Source organism: Sapajus apella, unplaced genomic scaffold (genome assembly GCF_009761245.1).
Source record: "Sapajus apella isolate SASKATOON/1434 unplaced genomic scaffold, GSC_monkey_1.0 scaffold6, whole genome shotgun sequence".
NCBI classification, from domain to species: Eukaryota; Metazoa; Chordata; class Mammalia; order Primates; family Cebidae; genus Sapajus; species Sapajus apella.
Window position 1 is genome coordinate 78,014,841 of NW_022436946.1, and position 15,766 is coordinate 78,030,606.

At 35.3% G+C, this 15,766-nt stretch overlaps 1 protein-coding gene across 3 annotated transcripts in view; it reads right to left on the reverse strand.

Annotated features, from left to right (window-relative positions):
- COL19A1 (collagen type XIX alpha 1 chain) overlaps nucleotides 1–15,766 on the reverse strand; it is a 340,055-nt gene that overhangs the window by 43,571 nt on the left and 280,718 nt on the right. For all 3 annotated transcript variants that reach the window (XM_032275604.1, XM_032275605.1, XM_032275606.1), the window contains 9 exons: nucleotides 14,657–14,761; nucleotides 14,519–14,572; nucleotides 14,134–14,187; nucleotides 8,728–8,781; nucleotides 7,290–7,343; nucleotides 4,698–4,742; nucleotides 2,615–2,665; nucleotides 2,464–2,508; nucleotides 2,005–2,031 (listed from right to left, as the gene is read on the reverse strand). In XM_032275604.1, the coding sequence (XP_032131495.1) occupies nucleotides 2,005–2,031; nucleotides 2,464–2,508; nucleotides 2,615–2,665; nucleotides 4,698–4,742; nucleotides 7,290–7,343; nucleotides 8,728–8,781; nucleotides 14,134–14,187; nucleotides 14,519–14,572; nucleotides 14,657–14,761 (489 nt within the window). The remainder of the gene's footprint in view (nucleotides 1–2,004; nucleotides 2,032–2,463; nucleotides 2,509–2,614; nucleotides 2,666–4,697; nucleotides 4,743–7,289; nucleotides 7,344–8,727; nucleotides 8,782–14,133; nucleotides 14,188–14,518; nucleotides 14,573–14,656; nucleotides 14,762–15,766) is intronic.

The following is a 15,766-nucleotide window of genomic DNA, read 5'->3' on the forward strand; positions in this document are numbered from 1 at the left end:
TCTGTTCTGCATAAAGCTCTGTAGAAGAGGCCGTAGGTTGCTGACAAAGGAAATACACTCTTTGATTCTCTTTGCTTACATTCTCAACAGTCCTTAGGACAGAGAAGGTGCTCAATCAATCAATATTTATTTGAAAGTAGCTAATAATTAAAATTTTAATTAAAGATCACTTATACCAAAGGAACAAAACAGAGCACCTCAGAAGATAATAAATTCAATTAAGGGTAATATTCCTCTAGAAAGGTTTATAGAGAAGATTAGAAATAGTGGGGCAGATCTATTGTCATGGTATTTGAAGAATGTTGGAAGAGTAAATTTCTCACCTCAAAAAGGCTTCTCAAGTTTTTGCTCTGTGAGCTACAATTCTATCATTCCTGGATTATTTCTATGGCATGAAATTATTTATTTATTTTTCCCTACAGGGCAGCTGGTGGGAGATGATGAAAGTTGCATGGTGGTGCTGACACAGAACCCAAAAGAGTACAGTAACTTCAAAGTTTTATCTAGGATGAGCCTGAATGTGTACACTAAATGTGTATTTAATTTCATGATTGCATTTTTCTGTTTCTGTGCTTCACTCACTTAATTCACATTTCTAAAATCAAGGAACACCCCTCAATCTGTTTTTATGCTTTATCTTTTGTTGCAGCTAAGAAATTTGAAGAATAATCTCTTCAAATTCTACTCAAATAGGTCTACTTTTTTGTTGCCAGCCACTTTCCAATGCCATTAAATTATAATTTTTCCTTTATTATAATACTTAAAAAGTTCTTTCCTTAATCTGCAGTTATTAATGCAAGAACTTCAAAGAAAGTTACAGAAAAGTCAGTGAGAAACCTAGGTGCTCTTAAATGATTCAGAGAAACAGTTTTCTGTGTATGAATATGAGTGGGAAAGACCAGGAGAGAATTTTTATCAACAGGATGTAAGAAAATTAAAATTAGAATGCAGCTTATGTAGCACAAATAATAAAAGAAACTGAATTATAATGGGGGTCAGAATATGATCCTTACTAGCTAAAATAATGCTTTCAGTGACAACAATTTGGCTTTTATTATATATTGCCCAATATCAAAAACAAACAGTTCTTGAAATGCATCTCTTTAAAATATGTTTTTAGATATAAAAACATTACTTGATATGGCTTGTCCCTTTGCTGGTTTAAAATGTATTCATTGAGTTTTAACCAACTGTACTATAATGAAAGGGTTTACATTTTTTTCACATGGCAATTGAATGTAGTTTAAAAATTTATTTCAGCTTTAGGTATGTTTGAGTTTCAAGTATATCCCCAAAGGTTAAAAGATATACAAATGAAACATGAAGGATGGAACATATGCTTGAAAAGGACATGACAGGACAAAATGCCCAGCAATAAAGGGCATCTAATTGAATTTGGCAGAACTTTTACAGTGAGGCTCCATGGTTGAGAAAGATGCTGGGAACAATTATTGTCCTTTAGGCGGCTGGAGGACATGATCTCCTTCCGTGCTGAGTGTAACATCCTGATACATTCCTCCTAATAAGCAGGTTTATGACAAAATACATCTCCTGCAGAATAATTGCCTTAGATGTTTAAAGCAAATAAACAGTTCCTTCCTATTTTTGTTGGGAAGATGGCAGATATATTAAGGGATTTCTTTCCAGTAAGTGTTTCTTTTCCACAATCTACTTAAAATGGAATCAATCATCAGAAGAGGGCTATTAGAAGAAAGTGTCCCATTTTTTAGAGCTTTATATGTGCCTTCCTCCATCACAAGATGATTTTAAAAACACACTGATGGAAAGAGACGAACCTCAAAGGCAGTGAAAACATCAGAACTAATGCATCTTAGAAATAGAGAACACATTGCTGGCATTCCTTTTGTGGCCTGCTTGTCACCTCCAACATGTTAATTGATGAACACCTAAGAAGGCAGGCCATTTTGCCTGATGCTTTTCTTTCAAACTTTAACAAAGACCAATATTCTAAATGACACAAAACATGGGAATATTCATTCATACCACTGGACCAGGATCGCCTTTTGGGCCCTGTAAGAGAAACATGGAAAGTCATTTTTCAAATAATGACCAAAGCAAAGTTACAGAATTTGAGAAACACCATTGTCCAATTTGCTTGAATACACATAAAAATATTAGCAAGTTTTGCTTTAATTACAGTTTGAATTTAAGAATAAGATGAATAAATATAACTTGATGGAAATTTCATAAAAGTGATTGCTTGGACATTGATTTAGTTCTTTGAAAAAAATGAAAGCACTATGAAAAGTGCTATTTTCCATTATTTTGACTGCATACATTTTCTCAATTTTTAAAAAATTGGTTATACTTATTTCCTTCTGCTACAAAATTTGGCTTCGTTTGCAACATACATTTTTCAGTGAGCTAAGGAGGTTTTTATTGTTTATTTTTCATTGTGATTGCTCAACTAAAGTGTGTTTGGTAATAAACAACTGTACTTACAGGAGGACCGGGTGGCCCTGGGTAACTGGGAACATTCACACCTCCCTTCAAAAGAAAATGAAAAGAAAAGAAAAAGACAAAGATGAGAAGAATTTACAGTAGTCTATAACTGGAGAATGATTTTAAGTAATTACAAATATAATATAAATACCTGAATTTTATATAAACTGCTCATGCCATTTCCTTCATTGAATGGAATACCCTTAGGAAAGAAGTGAGATACAGAATTATTCTTGTAAGTTAATACTTTGAATCTCTACATTTTATCATTTTACCAAATGAGACTATTCTTATTCTGTTTTTTATTTTTATGTTTTTTCTATTCTATTTTAAAAAGGGAGTTTAATACTTTAAGTAAAATAATACAATGTTTCCATTTTTAGCTTTAACAAATGAGGGAAAGAAATGAAAAGGGAGTGTGAGCTATACCTGGAACACACAGACACGTTCAGTTGGGGTTTGATTAATGTTCAGCTTTGACAGATGAGACACTAACGCATTTGGAGGAAGATATTTGCTCATTAAAATTCAGTTTCTGAATTGCCAATTTGTACTAACTGTTTACAGCCTGCTGACCTGCAGGCTATCATGCTGTAGTGCTGATGAAGATGTGAATAGGGAACAATTTGGCTACTGAAGAGTAATTTTTTTCCACAGTCTCTTCATATCAAATAGAAAATTAAGGTAAATGGGGAGATGATGTTATCCACAAACCTGTGTGGATGTTTCTACAAAAATAAATTCTTTAGGACAAAGGAGAATAAGAACATCTTGAAAAAAGTTGACGTCCTAGAGTTACCAACACTTAAAGGAAAAGTTATTCTATGTTTTTAAAAAATGATACATTTTAGCATTTAGAAAAAATTTGCATATGAAAATTTTACTTGGGATCTTTTGTCTTTCTTTTGAAACATTTCTATAGAATCAATAATCAAATCTGCCTTTTCTTTTCTGCAATCTTCACATGTCAGTTGCAGGGTTGAAGTCACTGTTTTATTGTTTCCGTATGATGGTGGCCAGTGGTGTTCTGTAAACACAATTTGCATGCATCTTCAAAACACTAGTGATGGAAGAAAAATGCTCCAACCATTTATTACTTTATTATTTCACTCATTCATCTGACAGTGACTGAATGTCTACTATATTTTAGTGTGCTAGATCCTGGAGAGACAAAGGATATTTTCATCTGAGATTTCCAAAGGAGGTTTCCCAGAGAAGACAACATTTAATCTGTGTTTTGAAGGATGGATGGTTTTGGAGAATTCAGAAGGAAGACAAAGATAGCTTAAGTGCATTATAAAATTATAGGTTTCTTTCATGAACTCATGTTATATTTGCTGTTCTGCCCACTAGGGAAGGAGTGAATTTTAGGATTTGAACCCTAAATACTTTCTGTCTTGCTTTCTTGCCAAGAGAAAAGGGCAGTAACATAGATGAACAGATTTAAAAAACAAGTTTAGGAAATAGAGTGCTAATCTCTTCATTTACGTGTACAAAGCATGCAACTGCATGCAGACTGATAGTAATCCTCATTGTCTCTAGAAAGTCACAGTCCATTCTGCCCTTTCTCTGGTGAGTTTGGCTCACCAGAGAGGTGGGGTGGAAAAGGGTGTTTGGTGAGAGCTCAGGTGAACCTGAGCTCTGTTCGGCTGCGATTTGAGCATGGCCCCACATGAGGGCAGACTTGCCACGGAGAGAAGCTCCTCTCCTCTCCAGCTTCCCTGACCGAGTGGGCTTCTGTCTCAATCACAATAATAAAAACACCGACGGCTCTTGTACTTTTTGTTCACTGGGCGCTACATAAATAGAGTTTCCTTGCATCTCAGACATTATGAATGGGAATGAACAAATATAGCATAATATCATTTTCTACCAACTCACATCAGTGGAAAGGAACTATGTTTTCTGGCCCTTCTCTTTTCTGTGAATGAAGCACACTGAGGTTAATTGATTTTCCCAGGGGCCCCAAGGCAGGAAGTGGAGAGTCGGAGCACAAACTCAGGTTCCTAAATCCAAGATGGGGAGACCTTCAGTATGCAAATCTGAGCACTGCACACTGCGGCTGAGCCAAAGGGGGAACAAATCAGGTCTCTTTAAAGCTACATTGGCTATCATTTATATTTATACACAAAATTCGGAAGACTTTTATCTTTGAAAACATCTAAATGTAGTCTTATCTCTGAGTTATAAAAAGTCTTAAGCAGACACATGAATTTTAAGTCTAGAACACTCACAGGTGGTCCAGGTGGTCCAGGTTTCCCAGGGGGTCCCTCGCTGCCCTGCAAGGGATATATAGACCAATATCAGTGGTGGAGACATTTCTACCCCAGGTTTACAAACTATCTTCTGAAATTTATCAGAGAGCCATCTTCCGAAATCAGTATGACTTGCCATGTTGTTTCAGCCCTGTAGTTTTACACAGCTTGGCTCTCTCATTCAGCTTGGCTTGGCTCTCTCCTTTACCCACTGCAGGAAAGGTAAATGCCTTTCCCATACCCATTCGGATTTTCACTGTGTGAGCTCTAGAAATGAAGCTTATTTTCAGAAGGAGCCAGACAACACAGGTGATCATGTCCTGGACTTCCAGTCCAGCTGAGGGAACTCTCCCCATGTGGAACTCTTCTACAAGCAGGCAGTGGGCTCTGGGATTGTGACTCTGAGTCAGCCCTCACTTTGAGCCTCATTTCCACCACCTTCATTTTTGGGACTCAGAGGGGACATCAATATAATTTGACCAAAGTAAAAAATCATAACCTGTGTTGTTGTGTCTGCAGGAGGAGAAACTTCATCTTCCATTTCCTAAATTAATATCTGACTTTACACCCAAGTCAGACACATATCCCTGAACAGAAGTAACTGTGGTATAGCACTGTTTAAAGCAAATGGTCTGTACAATTTAAACAGTCTTAGTCCTACAGGAGAAGCAGACTGAAAATGGAATTTGTGAAAATGAATTCAAGTTGAAAGTTAAAAAATGTATTTCACTTTTATTTTTACAAACCATAGATGTTTATTGGTCCATAATAAGCAGAGCTATTGAAGTCCCTCTGGTGTCTCTCAGCAGTTCTTCCTATAACTCTGCTTTTCTCTTAAAACAATAGCCTCATAAAATCTTTTAAGTCTGTCTATATCAGGAGAAATGGCAAGATAGGGTTAATTAAAAAATAATTCAGATAGAGTAAAATTTCTACTCACAATGTCCAAGAATTTTGAGGGATTTTAGTCCATTTCCATAAATATAATGAAGGACTTCATTTCAATACCCTCCCATTTTTAGTAACAAAAGAAAGTATCATAAAATCTTTTGTTTGTATGTTTATCAATAAAAATAAACTGTAAAGTTTTTCTTGCAATGCTTCTGCCAGAGAATATGTGACGAAGAACAAACATATTGTATCTTCTCCCAGACTGCTTTGATGGTGGCTATCTCTCTAAGACATGTCATACTCTGCTGACAACTGGCAGTGTCCATCAAAGAATTATGTCATAGTTCTCATGAGTCAACAAATAAGGAAAAGTATGTGCCTACTGACCTTTTTTTTCCCCTGGCACAATTAAAAGTCATATCTTCACTCTCATTTGTGCCCCAAAGCTCATCTCAGTGTGGAATTCCCATTAACTTCAAAGGCAAGTCTATGACTGAATAATTTCCACAGAGAACAGAGAAAAAAGGCTAGTGGGGTAGGGCAAGCTCCTTGGGATAAAATCAGAAAAAAATGTGTGGAGACTATCTAGAATAAAGGCATTGTTTTCTTTAAAATGTGTTGGGATTCATTTGCTCCTTGATGTCATTATGTTCCATGTTGGTCAAGGAACTTGTGTCCTGATGAGTGGGTGGAAGCTGCTTGAGTGGCACATGTGGACTCTTGATTCTTATTTCCCTAATCTGAATAGCTAGGCTTATTTCATTTATTTTCTGGCTCTGCCTGGACTAGGGCAATAGGGCCAATTTAGATCCTAAACAGGGTAAACATGTGAAGCTGTGTGGTGTCCTCTCTGAGACTCTTCTATTGCTGTTCCTCCTTTCTGATCACGGCAACCCATCTGACCAGTAACTGATCTCCCAGGAAATAAGCTACCCTGGTTCTTCAGTGAATTTTCCCCATGACCGTCTAGGAACGGAACTTCTAGACTGTCTTGGCAAGCTCTTTAGTTACTGGAATCTTGGTCCTGAGAGCCAGCCTGCTGTCTGGAGCTTTTGGTGGGGCCTTTGGGCGATGCTTAGGTCATGAGGGTGGAGTCTTCATAAAAAGGATTAGTGCCCTTAGAAAGGAGGCCCAAGGGAGCTTGGTCACCCTTCTACTATGTGAGGACACAGCTAGTAGGTGCCATCTATGAACAAGAAAGCAGACTCTGTCGGACACTGATTCTGCCAGCACCTTAATTTTGGACTTCCCACACTCCAGAACTGTGAGAAATATGCATAAATATTTGTTGGTTATAGGCCACTCCAACTATGGTATTTTGTCATAGAAAACTGATAGCTCCTGTGGGTGTAGCTCCCTGGTACACACTGCATTACTTGCATCCTTTCAGGAGGCTCCCCCAGCCTCATCCTTCCACATAGATGGTTGCCCAGGATCCTGAATCCAGCCTGAACTTTTGTCATATGGCACCAATGTTCTATTTATCCTTTCTCCTAGGAAAATATCTCCTGTGTTAAGAACAACCTTTGGACCTATGTTCTTCCAAGTTCACTACAAAAATAGCTATTCCCTGCCATCATTTCTGCTTTCAGGCTTTACTTGATTTTATGGCTTTCTCTGTGAAGAGTCTCATCCTGCTCCCACCCCAAGCCCCAATTTGGATGGTTTTTTCCTTTGTACCTTTTCACCTTTTGCTCCTGTGGGACCAGGATGTCCAGTTCTTCCTAATAAGCCCTGTAAAACACAAAACTAAGTTTGTTACAGAAACAACAATTAAATGGTCAAAGGGTATTGGAAGTTGGTTACTAAAACTTACACATTTTGAAGGTCATTTTATCCTAATTAAATAAACCCTAAAAGCTTATATTTCTTCTGGTTGATACAGCAGCTGTATCCTGCTGATAAGCCCTTGGAAGGGTAAAATTTGTATTTGTGGTCTCTTTTTCACCTTGGTCAATCACATTTAATGACCTTAATTGGAACCTTTGATACATTTAAGAATCTAGTCTTGCCGTTTAAATGGCAATTTACATAACATTATGCCTTCCTAAATGAGCTATAGTTTTGGTAGAGATCACCATTTTAAATACTTCAAGACAGCAGAATTAACAGTATGCATATTGAGTTATGTGATCTGCATTTTACCACTGAAAAATAAATTTAATTTTAATCCTTGGGGAACAGAGTTAGCTATAATTTTCATGATTTCTTTCACAACTCTTTTTCATCACTTTTAATTTTACGGTACAATTTTAAGCCAGGTTTGTTCTATATAACTGTGGTGAAAGCATACATGACACAACTTTAATTATAGCAAATCCATATTTCAAAACATTAAAAAGTATAATTTCATTTTTATTGGTGTAGTAAAGACTCTATCAGCATAGGAACTCTAAGAAAGGATGAGGTAGAGAAATTGAAGCATGTGTTGGGTTGCCAGAGTTAGCAAATAAAAACACAATATTTGGGATGAGCTTATACTAAACAATTATTTGTTTATCGGAAATTCAAATTTAACTGCATGCACTGTATTTTATCTGGCAACTCTAGAATTAAACTCTGTTTGAATGAGAGATTGTGTTTGGCAAAAGGAAAAGAGATTCTGTTCTAGGAAAACAAGACAGTGAAAGACACAAAGGCCTTGATGGTATGTTTGAGGGGCAGTAAAAGTCTTGACTAAAACAGAGGTATTTGAATTTATACATAGGAATAAAAATAAATTAAATCTGATAATCCATAGCACACTTTTTTTTCCTTTAGAAAATAAATTCTCAGTTTGTGGTGCCATTTGACTATCTCTTATAAAGATTAGTGCCAAAAAATTATAAATAAAAAATAGAGTTCTCTTTTATATTCAATTTCTATTTCAAACAGACTAGCTTAATAACAGACTGCTTTCCGATCTGGTGGAATTTTCTTGCAAGTACCCAGGATACTGAGCAGCCTTAAGTAATACTAAATGAAAATCTGAGAGCTTGGATGAGGGTGCTTGTCTAGGCAATAGCTGGACAAACTACATAGAGGCACAGAAAACAAACGGCAATAAAGAAAATCAATTCACCTTGCATTGTCTCAGCAGATATGATCTGTGGGTAGAATTGTTTTAACAAATACTTACAGGGGGTCCAGTCAGGCCTGGAGCACCTGGAATGCCTGGAATTCCTTGAAGACCCTGGAAAAGATAGTTCCTACCATAAAATCTATCATTGGGAAGAAGGCATTTTAGTTAATCAAATACTTTGACCACTGAACATTAAACACATATTTAGCTAACTGAGAAACATAATGTATGTCATATACAAATCAAATACCCTTTTTTTCCTAATTTTTAAATTTCAAAAATATTAATTTTTCTTTAGGGGTGCAAGTGATTTTTGGTTACCTGGATAATTTGTATAATGGTGAAGTCCTCAATTTTGGTGCACCCATCACCCAAGTAGTGTACACTACCCAACAGGTAGTTTTTCATCCTTCACCCCTCGTCTATACTCAGTGCTTTGGGGGCTCCAACGTCCATTATATCACTCTGTATGCCTTTGTGTACTCATAGCTTAGCCCCCACTTATAAGTAAGAATATGTGCAAATACTCAGCTTTAAGGAGTAAGAAGAGTGAATTAAAATGCCACGACATGGAATCTGTAGCAAACATAATTTAATCTGGTGATTCATAGAGAATTTCTGATTTTACAGAGCCATTCCATCAGCAGTAGTATCTAAGAATCTTGTACTGGTAAAACATGGAAATACAAATTTTAGATTGGCAGTGCAATCGAAGAAATATATGACTACACCGAAGCTTCATTCAGCTAGGGAAAAATGTAATATGTTTTATGATATAATATTTATTTTAGCTCATCAGTTTATTATAATAAGAAATTTGGCTCATTGGTGAGTTTAAATTTGGAACCCTTTAATGGCTTAAGCATAATAATGAATAGATTTCTCCTCCCTCCTCTCCTTAGATTTGTAGAATAGCACTAATTATACTGGCTAGGATTTAAGATGCTGATACATTTATATATCAAGGAAGAACTGGCAAGATTAGCTCACTTAGCTAATTAGTTTTGTTACTTTGATACATTTGCCAACAACAGAATATTGTTAAATAAGTTACATACAATTTATAATATGAATATTCTGGCTTCTCTTCAGATTGCATAAATCTTTCACCTTTTTCAAGAAATATTTTGCAATTATTAAAATTATGTTTTAGAAAAGTTAGATAACATGAAAAAATAAAAGTCACAAATCTTATAAGATTTGTAGCACAGGGTCTAAATTTTTAAACAATTGTAGATGTACTTCCTAAAAGATGGGAATGATACATACAGACTTTTATTATTTTATCATGACAAATAGATAAAAGTTTTATCAGAAACTTTTAAATTTCAAAAATATAAATTTTTAGTGCAAAAAATTATAAATAAAAAATAGAATCCTCTTTTATATGCAATTTCTATTTCAAACAGACTAGCTTAATCACAGACTGCTTTCTGATCTGGCAGAATTTCATAGATAACATGATATACTTCATTTCATAGGTAACATGATATACACACTAAATATTATGTAACACTGCCAGTGGTGCCTGAAGCCGTACCCTCTAATAAACACACAAATATTTCTGTGGCAAAACATGATACTCTAACAGAGTGGAATAGACAAGCTCCATGAGAGTTAGGCCAGATTGGGCTGCCAAAAAAATTTGCTTGGGAAACAAAGCCAAATTTAGGAAACATTTCCAGGGTTTTCTGAGTCTTTCATTTTGGAATTTATAGATGAGGTGTTGTTGATATGATCTGGCTCTGTGTCGCTACCCAAATCTCATCTCAAACTGTAATCCCCACATGTAGAGGGAGAGAGGTGATTGGATTATGGGGGCAGTTTTCCCCGTCCTGTTCTCATGGTAGTAAGTTCTCAGAAGATCTGATGGTTTTATAGGTGTTTGGAAGTTCCTCCTTTGCTCTCTCTCCTGCTGCCTTGTGAAGGTGCTTCCTCCTCTTCACCTTCTGCCATGATTATAAGTTTTCTGAGGCCTTCCCAGACATGTGGAACTGTGAGTCAATTAAAGCTCTTTCTTTATAAACTACCCAGTCACAGGAAAGTTCTTTATAGCAGTGCGAAAATGGACTAATACAGTTGTGGACCATGACATTATTACCAGAAGTCCATATTGGGTAGTGGGAATAGGGAGAAATTTTATCTTTTAATGCTTTTGTGTATTTTTCCAATTTTCCATAGTGAACTGAGATCACTTCTATAATGAAAAAAAAAATATTTTAAAGTACCCCTTTGTTATTTCAGATAATCCTGCAATATACATCAAGTTCTAGATTGAATGATTCCACTCTTTCAGGATTTAGTCTCTTTTACTGAGTATTCCTTTTATGTTGTCATACCATTCTTTGTCACGATACAATTCTTTCACCTTTTACGATTATGATATATGAATTTTCAAATATTTTGTAAATATTAGATGACGTGACCATGGAAATTTTACTGCATATTGATTATGAGCATTCTATAGGACTGTGAGCTGGATCAAGGTTCTTTGAATCAGTGAGATCAAGGACCAAGTTCTTCCAGGTTTGTCTATTCAAAGCCAAATGGCATCATTTGTTACTTCAGGTTTATTCATGTGACATGATGTGAAGAAATGCTTAAAAATTTTACTCGAACATGTTAGAATTCCTTATGTCATAAGTCTTGGGCAAAATCTTGTGTGTGTTTGTGTTAAAGAATGTTGACATACTTTTTCTCCAAAATTATTTTATCAATCTCATTGGCAGTACCATGTATGTCTGTGTGTGTGTGTGTGTGCACGCGTGCATGCGTGTGTACATGGACATGTGTGCATGTGCAGGCTGTACATATCTGTATGTGGAACTCATTCTTTTTATTTCCCTAAAATTAACTTGTATACAGGTTTATAAATGCAAAGTAAAAAACATTTCCATTGATAATGGCACTTGTAAATGACTGGAGATTATAACTATTATACCAGAAATTCTTTATCTCAAAATACCCATATTTCCATTAAATTCTTTCTACATGTACATGCATTATATATATATATATATATATATATATATATACATATATATATATATATGTATATATATATATTCCTTTTTTTGCTACTTTTAGTCTCAACACTGAATCAGTCCAGAGATGCTGAGTGAGTTTTTAGGTAGTCTAATTTATAAGCTTGGGATTCATTAACCTTTGATGACCACATTAAACTTTAAAATAAACCTCAGTCCATAAATAAAAAATCATTCTCAGCAGTCTTTCTCTGAAAAAACTGAAATTCTGTAGTAAAAGTAAAAGTTACTATGGATGCATAAAGGGCAATAAGATAATTTCAGAAGACAAGATGGTCATTAAAGAAGACAAATACATATTAAAGAGTAGGCCAGTTAATTTAACATATAGTGCCAAACTAAAATACAAATTAAAATTTATTGCAGAGCTGTTCAGAGATTACTGGAGCTATGTTCTTACCCTTCTCTGATATTTTGATTTTGCAAGTCCTAGCTCAGTTTCTACCAAGAATATTTTCTGTTGCTATAATATCTGGCTGATGATACTTTTCATGTCTAATTTATCAATTATTATCCTAAAATATTATAGAAATACTTGCATTTCAAGCAAGAAATCTATCAAAGGTTAGCATGTGTTCTATTAGCATCTTCCAAATTGCTACCTTAAGCTGTGCAACAACGTCTGTGAAAAATGTGGAAGAAAATGTTGCTTTTCTAAGAGTAATAAACAAGCAGACAATTCCTCCCTCTCATTTCCCAAACAGATTAAAGACATAATAATTAGAAGGCTTAAAGAGATGGGGTATCTCTCTGTATCTTTTCCACTAAGAGTACAATAGACATTTGAGATTTCATAAGATTAGATCTTATGTTCATATTGTATGTTGAAATGGGATAGTTTATTGGTCAGTTGGAAATTCACATGTTTTTGGTCAAAGCTTTATTCACTTTGGCAAATCAACAAACTGTAATTTCAAATAATATCTGAGACCAAATAGAAGACAAGATTATATTCATTATTTCCCATCTCTTAGAGGAAAAGCTGCACTACCTTGTTCCCTCTACAAGGCCTAAACGAGTCAATAGGTTACTTCAGATTTATTCATATCATTCACGTGATATGAAGAAACAATGGAAAAGAATCTTCTGAACTAGCTGAAACCCCCCATGTAACAATTATTGCGCAAAATTTTGTGAACTGTGTTAGAATTTATGAGGGGTACCAAAGAAAAAGCCCATTAAAGTGTGGAGGAATATTAACAATGGATTTCAGTTCACCAAAAGAGCAAAGTACCCTGCAGAATCAATGAAAATTAACTTCTAGTAAATTTAACTTAGAGTAACTTATAAAAAACCTGAATTCCAATTATTTCCTGATCTTTTTGTTACTACCTTCTCAATTGCCTTTAAAGCCTACTTTTGAGTGGAGGCAGTTAAAAGCTGTTGGACTATTAAAATCAGTTATTATGCTTGTACTTTAGTAAAACTTTCTGTGGAACATGAGGAAGGAAAAGCACAATAACTTATTTTGAAGATTATGTTTTATTTATGGATGAAAATAAATATTGTATGTGTTGGTATTCAATTTTTAACTTTGGAAAAAATCAAACCTCAAAGTTTTCTAGAATACAAGCAATATTAATTAGAAACAATAATACAGGATGATAACTGGCAATGTAAAATATAACTCCACCTAGAAAAATAGATTTTCTTTATTTTTCCACAATAACATCAAGGTTAATATATGCCAGATGGCTTACTTACTTTCATTAAGAATTATTAATTTCAAAACTGTTTAAACTAACAGCAATTCATCATTCTAATTGGTTTTTCTAAGAGTTAATGTGAATTGCGTAGGAAAAAAATGATGTCCTGAGCATCACCATGGCTTAGAGTCAAAAAATTATACTATTATCTCAAAAGCACATTGGACTTGGAACCTTAATCCAGAGGGTGAGCAGCTGATATAAACTAGAACAATAAGATTCTTCTGATAGTTTTTTTCTGCCAAGGATTTGAAAGCTGAGCAAAGAAACAGACAATCCAAGGTCGCTGAAGTTGAATCATAGTTTAGGGCTACCAAGGGAAGCTCTGTTGGGTTCTTGAGCTGCCCTTACTTCTAGGCTGGTTGTCCAACTATTCCTTTAAATCTCTTAGCTACCCTGGGAGTCTTTTGAGTAAATTTTCCTTCCCCCTTTCCCTTACTTTTGTTTTGAGAGAGCTGGAATTGCTATCTGCTAAATGAAAACAGAAAAATTGTAATTGACATATTAACTTTGTGCCTTAATTTCTTTGTCTCAAAAAGTGGACCATTGGTAATAAACATAAGCATGTCAACATTTTAAAAGTTCTAAGTGGTCTATGTTTTTATTGGTTCTAGCATTAGATCTGAACTACGCAAAAATTAACATTTTTACTCTGTTGAGCTATGTAAAGAGAATTGATATTAGGACTATATAATCAGGAAAGAATCTGTTACCTCATCGCCTTTCTCCCCAGGTATCCCAGGGTAGCCCCGCTCTCCTTTGCTTCCCTAAAAAGACAATACATTCAGCTAGCACATGCAATCATTTTCTCTTATCTTTTGGAAATGAAAAAAAAATCTTTTATAAGAACACTTGGGCATGTAATTTGGACAGGGCCAGGGAACAAATAAATGGCAACATTTGCAAGTGGCTTTTACCTCACTTTCTCTCTCTCTCTCTCTCATTCTCTCTCTCTCTCTACATATATATATATGTACACACACACACACACACACACACACATATGTATTTTAAAAGTTGTATATTTTTAAATGGGGTTCCTTTTTTCACACTGAATTGAGGGTTCCACAGGGGAAAATGGAAGAGAGAATTCCTTACCTTTGGTCCCTCTCTGCCTGGGATTCCTGGAGGACCCCGTGGCCCTATATCACCCTGCAGGACAGAGGAAGAACAGAATTGAGTGGATGCACTACATGTAACCTACAGGGTTCCTAAAAACTCAGCCAGGTTTCTCACCTTCTGGGTCATGAAATCATACTTTCCAGGCTCACCAGTGCCTGCTCCTTCTCCTTTGTTGCTTTTCAGCCCTGGGACACTGGCTTGGCAGTTGCCACAGAAATTCTAATGAGTATAAAGATAAGGTTACTGAGAGAATCATAAAAGCCATCTATAAAAGTGAGGTTTTACATGATGTAAAGTTTTTCTTGAACCTTTGTCAGAGATGAGTGATATAGCAATTGCTAGGTCACTCTGCTTTCAGAAAACTTGATTTATCCCATTTAAAAGCATTAATTTTTGTAAGGTAAAAACTCTTTACAAAGCTCATCAATGATATCTGTTTATGATATTGACAAGCTTTCTATTTTAAAAACATGTCTTCAATGATACCTAAATAGAAAATTCCAAATAAATAAGGAAAAGACACATAAGTCGAGAACAAAAACTGAGGTTCAGTTGTTTAGCAGAATGTTTTAAAAGGGAGTGGTAATAAAGTTTAGAAACCTAGCAAGATTTCAGAATTCATACAACCTATAGCATAAATCATTTTAAAAACAACAAAAAATTGTGAAGAGAGGATTTGTCCTTTTGGGAGCAAAATTAGTTCTCCAACTACATACATTTTACTAACATTTTGTCAGTGGAGGCACTCGAGAGAAATAATTACTTGACTGACTTGGATCTTGACTCCTAGGTCAAATCCAAGTGACAATAGGAAATCTAAGTGGAATTACCTCTCTATTGCCTTCTCTGTAACCTTTAGCTAATCTGGGAAGGCTTGACTTCAAGTGTCTGAGCTCATAAGATAAACATAACTCTCATCACACAGCTAAAGAAAGAGTGTGTGAAAAGCTCTATTTAGGCTTATTTTAAATAAATTGTTGGAATAAGAATATGACCAAGAAAGGAAGAGAATAAGGGCCACTGAGTGGGGGAGATAGTTAACAGCTGACAGAAGGTAGGACAACCTAAGTTTCTATTCTCTATCATTTTCTTTAAAGGGAAGAATCTTTAAACATGAAAAGGAAGTGAAGCTTGCCATTGATAAGGAGCTGGCAAGAAGGCCTATGGCCATTCAAGTTCAATATTTTCGACCTAATAAATAGCAGTGTAAATCTGATTTTCAAA